This window comes from Trachurus trachurus, assembly GCF_905171665.1.
Source record: "Trachurus trachurus genome assembly, chromosome: 17".
Classification (NCBI taxonomy): Eukaryota; Metazoa; Chordata; class Actinopteri; order Carangiformes; family Carangidae; genus Trachurus; species Trachurus trachurus.
The window spans coordinates 3,310,489-3,320,785 of NC_139900.1; the positions used below are offsets into that span (position 1 = coordinate 3,310,489).

Here is a 10,297-nt window from a genome sequence, read left to right on the forward strand (position 1 = left end):
TGTGTGTAAACAACAGTGTCATCAGCGTAGAGTTTAACATCCCACAACCACATGTGTGAAATAAACAGCTACATGTTTATATCTGTCTGCTTTTCCTGGTGTTGTTGTGATTCTTTAGCTCTGGACATTGTTATGATGTTTGTTCTGTGACAATACATTCAGATGCAAAACTAAGCTAATTGTAGGTGTCAGCATCAACATTCAATAAAGGTTTTTATTTTTCTGATGATTTGTTCTTAAGCCAAATGGAAATCAATGATAAAAGTAGTCAAAAAACCATGAACACAGCATTTACTTTATTCAAAGAGTAAAATTGAAACAATTTAACAAAGTCATTTTAAATGAATAGACTATTAAAATGAGAAACAGGATGTGAAAAAATACCAGAAAAATTGCCAAGCAGCTAACGATACAACTTAATTCTATGTTATTTCAAGAGTCACTCTGAAGTGAAAATAAAAAACAGCATCAAAGTAAGACAATAATAAAAACTTAGCATACCTAAATGAAAGTGTGAGTACATTTTAATATCTGTGGCCGACTATATCTAAACATCTAGAAAGATTTGTTATGTTTAAATGTCTGAGCTGTGATCAAAGAGATAAATGAGATGAAGTGATGAGATGCGATGAAGAGAAAAGAGGATGAGGAAACAGTCAGTCAGCTTGTGTGCAGCTGGTGGACGGTCCCGTGTTTCTGTGGCTCATCAGCAGAGCGAGTCCACAGCAGTAGAGCAGACTCTTCACTATCAGCACTGTGTAGAGCAGACAGAGCAGCTTCACCCTGCACTGAGGCCGGAGAGGATCCAGGGGAACCACTGCAACAGAAAAGGAGTCAAAGAGAAACCAGTCAGTGCTGTGCTGCTCTGTTCTCTGTGACAGAGTCTCCACATGAAGCTGAATCACTGCTCAACACAGTCACCAAGCCTCCATCACCTTGTGCTGCCTGGGCCTCCACCGTGCCCCCCTCGTGCTTGACGTAGCAGCGGTATTTATACGTGTAGAAGGCGTCCCGATCCACCAGCAAGATGGCGGCGGAGCGTCCCGGCTCTGTGAGCTGCAGCTGCTCTCCCTCAGCAGGAAGCAGAGGACCATCCTCCTTCTGTCTTTTCCAGGAGAACTGGACCAGAGGAGGAGACATGGCTGAGGCCAGACACAGCAGGGAGCTCCTCCCCTCCAGGTGGGCTCTGGATGCTGCTGGGTACACGCTCACCACGGGCTTCACTACCTGCTCAACTGAAGTTTGACAGCAGCAACAAGCAGCACAGACACATTCACTCAGTCAACAGCAGCTTCCAGCACTGCACTGCATTCAGTCTGATCCTGGACACTACATGGACTCTGATCACTCAGCTCCTCATCAATACAGCACAGAGGTCACCACCTGTACTGGACTCACCTCCACACACATTTACTGTGATGAAGATCATGTTTATAGAGGATGTTTATCATCAGACAAAGATCAGCTTCAACAAAGTCACACAAAACATTGTTTAAATTCTTTATATTCTCAAAGGAGGTCAAATCGAAAAGCAACTGGACTTAGTTATTTGTCTACAAGACGTTTCACCTCTCATCCAAGAGGCTTCATCAGTTCATGTACGCAGCTGACCAGGCTGGGACTGGTCCAACTATCTGGTGTGGAGACTCACTATTTAACCTCTTGTGTGGGCGTTTCACAAGGCTGATGATGTCACTGGTTCCCTTTTGTGCTCCAAGTGCCAACGACAGTCTCAAAGAACAACAACTGTTCACAAGTGGCAAGTGACTCCAACGACTGTCGTTATAACACAATAGGGCACTAACAAAGTCGAAACCAACTTCCCACCAAAGACAGCCACTTAACGACTGTCGTTGGCACTTGATGCACAAAAGGGAACCAGTGACATCATCAGCCTTGTGAACGCCCTCACAAGAGGTTAAATACCTGGGTCTCCACATATGGCGCTTTTCCACTGGCACGACACGGCGCGGCATGGCACACTTATTTTGCTATTCCACTGGCCCTAGTACCTGATACCAGGTATCATTCTTAGTACCTCCTCGGCCCTGGTTCCAAGCGAGCCGAAGCGATACTGTAACGTGACGTCAGCCGACTGCCTTCCGCTGATTGGGCAGAGCGTCGGTGCGAGCGCGACGTCGGACATGAGAATCAAACCCGGAAATTTCAAAAACAGAGAGGCAACAGCGCCAGCTGATCTGTATCGAGACTGTTGTTATTCCTTCACCCGAGTTAAATGTTGCTGTGTGTAAAACCACTGTGGTCTGTTAACGAGGTGCAGACGAGTGAGTTTGGAGCTGACGAGCGAATCGAAAAAAGAGAGAGGGACAATGCTTAATATATCCACCATTATATATGAAATATGAATTTACTACAGTATGAATAAAACACAAAGTTAGTAAAATGGAGACAGTCTTAACGCTGCTGCCATCAGATCTTCTTTGCAAGTTTAACATTGTGTGGGTTTATAGAGTTTACATATTTACTATGAAAACACAAAATACTGGCCATAATATATTCTAACAATTAGAAATTAGAAATGAGTGAACATATTTTCTTACATCCAACCACCCTTTCTCTGTGTGTTAATCTACAAATATTTTATTTATTGAAACAATTTTTTTTTGTATCAGATACATTTATTGTAAATTGATTACGATCTTAAAATTTTTATATTTACCACTCTTAAAATTTTAGAAGAATTCTCTATAAAATGAAATAAATAAATGTTTTAGCTATGAAAAATTACACTCCTGAAAAATATTGAAAGAATAACAATTCTCACCACTAAAGTTACAGAATAAAAACAATATATTGATATATAATTATCTTTAAAAAAAATACTGACATATTTCACCTGATGTTCGATATAATTTATACAATTGGACACAGTTGCTATTTACTATTAGCTATTATAATTACTGACACGCTTTAAGATCAAGGGATTTTATTGCTAATGGGGTTTTTTTTATTCTTTTTTGCCTGAAGATTTAGCACTAAAACACTGCTGTCCTTAAATCTTCTTTGCAAGTTTAACATTGTGCGGGAGTATTTTTATTTAATATGAAAAGACAAAATATTGATCATGATATACTCTGACATTATGAAATTAGAACTTAATCACCATATTTTCTTACAAATGACCACATTAATGTAGAATTTCTGTGTATTTATTAATGTACAAATATTTTTATTTGGTGATACTCAATTTTATTTTCTATTAATTGAAATGAAAATTTTATATAATTTTACAATTAAAATATTTACCCTCTCACAATTCTCTATTCAAATAAATAGATGTTTTGGCTATGAAAAAACTACACTCCTATAAAAAAAAAAATATTGAAACGTTTATGACAATTCTCACCACTAAATTTACATAATAAAAACAATATATTGATATATAATTATCTTAAAAATAAATACAAACATATTTCACATGATGTTTGACATAATTTGACACATTTACTATTTACTGTTAACTACTATGATTACTGACAAGCTACAAGACTATTTATCTACACTACACTCTATACCATGGAAGTATTCATCCTGTGTCATATTTCATGTTGACAGAAAATGTATCAAAGTCGTACAAGTGATTAATAACTTTGATTAACTGAAGATTTAGTATAACAGTCGCCTTAGCAAAAAAATCCTGCTTAGTCCCCAGCTCAGTCCAGACTGAACTCACAATATCACTCTTTTTAGACTCTTCACAAACGTTTCAGCTGCAGCAGAAATAAAGAAATGAAGAATTCCTTCTGCTGTTCAGAGATTCAAACCTCTTTTCACTCATGGTTGAACTTTGTCATTGAAGAACGGCTGCATCAGGAACTTTGTACTAAACTCTCAACAAACTAACATGTAAAGTCTGAAACAGCAGAAACTGACTTCAAAAACATTTTAACTTCTTCCATAAAACAACTGAAGGGAAATTAAAGTTTGTTCTTACCTACAAACAGTTTAGTTCCAGAGCCAAAGATCCAGTACCACCCGCCGCGCCACAGTGAGAAAGACTAATACAAAAACCCGTCTGCTGCTGAATGTGTCAGCTGAGCTGAACGAGTCCACATTATGAACCAGGATCATGTTTCAGCTCCATCATGTGTTTCTCTAACGTTCACATCAACATCACAGTCTCTTCTTCTCTTTTCTTTTGGCTTCACACTGAAACATATCAACAAATATTCACATTGAAGTTGGTCCAGACGTTCATGTTCCCCTCAGGATGAACCATTGCTCCAGTTTTATCACATGATTTAAAGTTGGTTTGTTGTTTAGAGTTTTTATGTTTGATATGATTTTATTCATTTAGCTCCTTTGACTGTTTCTGTTGCTCTTGTTTTCTCATTGAGCTTCTGTGTTTCTTCTCTGTCCTCAGTGTGTGGAACAACAGGAAACCTGCTGAAATATCTGATAACAACATGGATCAACATCAAAGAAAAGTCAAGAAAAAGTGTGTGATGTGGAGGTGAAGTGTGTGAACCTGGGCTGTGGTTTACTGCTCTCTTCCTGTCACTGACGCTGTTTGACACCTGTTCATCTGGAGGTTTTTGTACAGGCTGCAGGGATCATTTCTCACTGTGGGGAACTTTCTTCGCACACCAGCAGTAGTAGGAGGCTGAATGAGAGAGTTTAACTTTCTCTATCTTCAACTCACAGATGTTCTGTTTAATAACAGCTGTGAAATCATCTTTCTGAGGATGATTGAATCCTGAAAATATTTCACCAGTGTAGCTTCTAATCGCAAGAATCTTTGTGAATGTTTCTGTCTCTTTCCACTGGTACCAGTCCACATATCCAGTGTAATCACACAGCTCGGTTCGTCCACAGCTGAGTGAGACAGATTCACCAACTCTCCTGGTCAAGGATAACTGGTCCTGGACCAGCTCTGCTGCCATGGCAACCAGTGCTGCAGAGACACAGACAGGTAGATGAAGGTCAGTGTGACGGTGGTAGTGACAGGTAGAGTGTGTGGGCTCCTGATTGGCTGGAAACACTCACCTGAACACAGACAGCACAGAGCAGCAGCTGGGAGGAAAAGCATTTTGTGAATCAGTGGTGTTTCCTCTGGAGAAGCTGAGGAGAAGTGGAGCTCTGATGCTGCTGAGGCCAAACAAGGACGAGCTGTGAGCTCAGACGAGGCCACGTGGTTTCTGACGGCTCCTCCAACTCCCATCAGCCCCTGCTGCTGCTGGTTGACAGACATTTGTCCCTTGCCCTCATTTCTGTTATGTCTGCCATTTTACTTTGTTTAATTCAGGGATTAGCTTTTATATTTGTTTTTTGTTTTTTTTGTTTGTTTTTTTAAAAACCTCCTGTGTTCCCTCATTATAAAGTAGTGTTAGCGTTTCCTCAGTTCACTGTGGTTTTAACAGCTCCCTGTCATGAAAGCATTGTGGGATGGCAGGTGGGTGGGGCTGTGGTCTGTCTCTCATGTCTCTGTGTAAAGCACTTTTAGTTACAATTGCTGTATGAAAAGTGTTGTACAAATAATTTAATTTGATTTGATTCTGCTTATTTTGTTGTTGCAGGACCACTGGGTGGAGTAGGACCGCCAGGTGGAGCAGGACCGCCGGGTGGAGCAGGACCGCCAGGTGGAGCAGGACCCCCGGATGGAGCAGGACCTCTGGATGGAGCAGGAACCGCCGGATGGAGCAGGACCTCCAGGTGGAGCAGGACCGCCGGGTGGAGCAGGACCGCCAGGTGGAGCAGGACCGCCGGGTGGAGCAGGACCGCCGGGTGGAGCAGGACCGCCGGGTGGAGCAGGACCGCCGGATGGAGCAGGACCTCTGGATGGAGCAGGAACCGCCAGGTGGAGCAGGAACCGCCAGGTGGAGCAGGACCACCGGATGGAGCAGGACCGCCGGGTGGAGCAGGACCGCCGGATGGAGCAGGACCGCCAGGTGGAGCAGGACCGCCGGGTGGAGCAGGACCGCCAGGTGGAGCAGGACCGCCAGGTGGAGCAGGACCCCCGGATGAAGCAGGACCGCCAGGTGGAGCAGGACCCCCGGATGAAGCAGGACCGCCGGGTGGAGCAGGACCGCCAGGTGGAGCAGGACCGCCGGGTGGAGCAGGACCACCAGGTGGAGCAGGACCACTGGTGAAGTGGATGATCCAGGACGTCCAGAATGGCCTCCTCCATCCTCAGTGCTCATCTCTCCACCACACCCCCCAGTGAGTCCATCAGGGAAACATGACTGAAGTCTGTCGCCATTAAAGGTGCCTCAGGATGTTTAGTCTGTATCCTAGCAACAACTTTATGGAGAACTTCAGATGGAACTTAAGCAGTTGCCATTGGGTGAGATGTACACAAGTGTTGTTATGATGCAGAGAGTTGATATTTCCAATGATGACTGACCTGACCTGCTCTGTATATTAACACTCTCAACTCAACTCAACTCAACTCAAAATGTATTTCTATAGCACATTTAAAAACAACCTTTGTTGCCCAAAGTGCTGCACAACGTACACTCATTGCATCAAACAGCCAGCGGAAATGACAGGATGAATATTTCAATGGATTTTTTTTCAAATATCTAATATCAGTTTTATTTATTTTCCAAACATTATTTTCATGTCAAGAAACAGAGCCTCGGTCTCGGTTTACACAGTGAAAAGCTCTTCCTGTGTTTCTGCTGAAATCATCGGCCCACAAGACACAGAAGAAGCCCTCCCCCCTGTGGTGAGGTAGAAGAAGTGCAAGGACATCCAGATGAGGCTGACTGCGGTTGCCATGACAACACAACGATGAAGAAGCCTTGGGTCAAAGGTCAGGTTTCAGGTCAGCTGTCATTCAGCTGAACAGAGTCAGTCATGAAAGACACTGAAATATAAATATATAAAGCTTGTCCATTATTATGACTCTGAATATCAGACCACATTTAATGAGATGATGATGCAGAAACGGAGGAAGGTCCAAGAGATTTGAGATCCTTTGTATTGGTGTAATCTATGTTATAGGATATGAGTCTCAGCTTTTAATAAACTAATCAATAACTCAGTGTGTAGACTGAAGCAGTGTGTTGTTTGAACCAGCAGAGGGCAGCAGTGTGAAGGTTTCACTCCTGACAGCAGGAGGAAACAGAGAGGAGCTCATCAGAGACTGAAAGATGAACTGATGTTGATTCAAAATTCATTCAACACTAAACAAACTTGACTTTAATTTGTTGTTTTTGGTTCTTTAAGATCACAGCTGAGGAGCTCTGTGGATTTGTACTGTTGTGTTTCCATCACAGCTGTTCAACAACAGGTGACAGTGTGTGTTACTAAACTCACCACTGACCTGAATGTGTTGTTGTGTTTCTGCATCATGGTGACCCAGATTGTTTTTTATTTGCTTCCAGATTAAAATCAAGAGCAACTTTCCACTGATTCACTTCAGATAAACAGAGAATTTGGGGAAAACAATCACCATTCATAAAAAAAAAGGTGGAAATAATGAGAATAAACCAAGATAAAGAGTTGAATTAGTAAATGAACCTCCTCTGCAGGCTGCCACCTCCCACTCAGAGGAAAAACCACACACCAGCTTCAGCTGAAGACAGACATGAAAATAATGTTAGAAAAAAAGGTAAAGATATTAGATGTTTGAAATAACTCCATTGAAATACACAAAGTAGTGGAGGCCAGTCTGTTTAAGACCAGAGAGACTCCATGTCCTGTCATTTCCTCTGACTGTTTCATGCAAAGAGTGTTAATATACAAACAAGAACAAACATCCATTCAGATAATATTCAATATCATCTTAAAATAATCATCAGGCTTCAATGGGTGATAACACATTTTCATTTTAAATAAAAACATTAACCTGTATTTCAAATCAACAAAGCAGAGCAAGTCACTTCACATTTTATAAATATGAAAAGTTGAAACCAATTTCAACAAAATAAGCAGAATCAAATCAAATTAAATTATTTGTATATCTCTTTTCACTCAGTAATTGTAACTCAAAGTGCTTTACTCAGAGACATGAGAGACAGACCACAGCCCCACCCACCTGCTATCCCACAATGCTTTCATGACAGGGAGCTGTTACAACCACAGTGAACTGAGGAAACGCTAACGCTACTTTATAATGAGGAAATACAGGAGGTATTTTCAAAGAATAAAATAAAAACAAATATAAAAGTTAAGAAATAAAAGCTAATCTCTGAATTAAACAAAGTAAAATGACAGAAATAAATTAAAATGCAGTCAGAGGCGTAGATCATAACAGAAATGAGACCAAGAGACAAATGTCTGTCAATCAGCAGCAGCAGGGGCTGATGGGAGTTGGAGGAGCCGTCAGAAACCACGTGGCCTCGTCTGAGCTCACAGCTCGTCCTTGTTTGGCCTCAGCAGCATCAGAGCTCCACTTCTCCTCAGCTTCTCCAGAGGAAACACCACTGATTCACAAAATGCTTTTCCTCCCAGCTGCTGCTCTGTGCTGTCTGTGTTCAGGTGAGTGTTTCCAGCCAATCAGGAGCCCACACACTCTACCTGTCACTACCACCGTCACACTGACCTTCATCTACCTGTCTGTGTCTCTGCAGCACTGGTTGCCATGGCAGCAGAGCTGGTCCAGGGCCAGTTCTCATTGACCAAAAGAGTTGGTGAATCTGTCTCCTTCATCTGTGAAGAAACTGAGCTGTGTGAGAATGATTATGTGTTCTGGTTCCAGAAGAAAGAGACAGAAATATTCACAAGGATTCTTGCGATTAGAGTCTCCACTGGTGAAATATATTCAGGTTTCAGTCATCCTCAGAAAGATGATTTCTCGGCTGATAATAAACAGAACAGCTGTGAGTTGAAGATAGAGAAAGTTAAACTCTCTCATTCAGCCTCCTACTACTGCTCCTGTGAGAAGAATGATCCTCCACAGTGAGAAATGATCCCTGCAGCCTGAACAAAAACCTCCAGATGAACAGGTGTCAAACAGCGTCAGTGACAGGAAGAGAGCAGTAAACCACAGCCCAGGTTCACACACTTCACCTCCACATCACACACTTTTTCTTGACTTTTCTTTGATGTTGATCCATGTTGTTATCAGATATTTCAGCAGGTTTCCTGTTGTTCCACACACTGAGGACAGAGAAGAAACACAGAAGCTCAATGAGAAAACAAGACCAACAGAATCAGTCAAAGGAGCTAAATGAATAAAATCATATCAAACATAAAAACTCTAAACAACAAACCAACTTTAAATCATGTGATAAAACTGGAGCAACGGTTCATCCTGAGGGGAACATGAACGTCTGGACCAACTTCAATGTGAATATTTGTTGATATGTTTCAGTGTGAAAACAAAAGAAAAGAGAAGAAGAGACAGTGATGTTGATGTGAACGTTAGAGAAACACATGATGGAGCTGAAACATGATCCTGGTTCATAATGTGGACTCGTTCAGCTCAGCTGACACATTCAGCAGCAGACGGGTTTTTGTATTAGTCTTTCTCACTGTGGAGCAGCAGACAAGGGTTACCCCATCCATGGCTCAGGAACTAAACTGTTTGTAACAGGTAAGAACAAACTTTTATTTCCCTTCAGTTATTTTATTGAAGAAGTTAAAATGTGTTTGAAGTCTGAACAGCGGAAGGAATTCTTTATTTCTTGTTTGTGAAGAGTCTAAAAAGTGTGATATTTTGAACAACAAATGACTCGTGAAAAATGTATTTATGTAAAATATTACATTTAATAATTAAACAAAGATAAATTGTTGATAATAATTCATGAGATTAAAAAACAATTACAAATATAATTTGCCATATTAAAATTGCGTGAACATTGTTTTGAGAATTATTCAATATATTATTCTTTTTACATTATTTATGTAGTAACAGTCAATCATATGAATAATTATTAATTTCACTGAAACACAAACTAGTTTAATGTAGAATTTAGCTAAAAGAAGTTCATGTGGCACTGGCTCATAATCTGGAGTTGGTCCCCGGGCGCTGCACCGCGGCTGCCCACTGCTCCTCAGGGATGGGTTAAATGCAGAGAAAGAATTTCACTGTACTAGCTGTATATGTGGCAAATAAAGTACCTTTAAGTACCTTTAAGTGTCAATATTTTAATAATATGGTTGGTAGGTTTAAAAAAAAGCAGCAACAACTTAATTTGTCATTATATATTGTCAAAATACATAATATTACATGTTATGTGATTTTTGTATTAGCACTAAATTTGATTTTTAAATTATTTGTTCACATTTATTTACATGTGAATCTTATGACCGTATCTTTCATATTAATATTGTAAATATGTATTTTATTAAGAAGTTTACTTTAAGAATTAGTATTAGTTATGTAGTA

The 10,297-nt window shown here is 40.7% G+C and overlaps 1 protein-coding gene across 1 annotated transcript; it reads right to left on the reverse strand.

The window, feature by feature from the left end:
* Positions 1-656: 656 nt before the first annotated feature.
* LOC311000015 (uncharacterized protein) lies at positions 657-3,995 on the reverse strand (the record flags this gene model as incomplete). The annotated part of the gene is made up of 3 exons (XM_083990653.1): positions 3,956-3,995; positions 936-1,235; positions 657-817 (listed from the first exon to the last, which is right to left on the reverse strand). The coding sequence occupies exons 2-3, from the start codon at positions 1,138-1,140 to the stop codon at positions 657-659; spliced, it is 366 nt and encodes a 121-aa protein (XP_083846779.1). The 5' UTR covers positions 1,141-1,235; positions 3,956-3,995.
* Between the last annotated feature and the right edge of the window lie 6,302 nt (positions 3,996-10,297).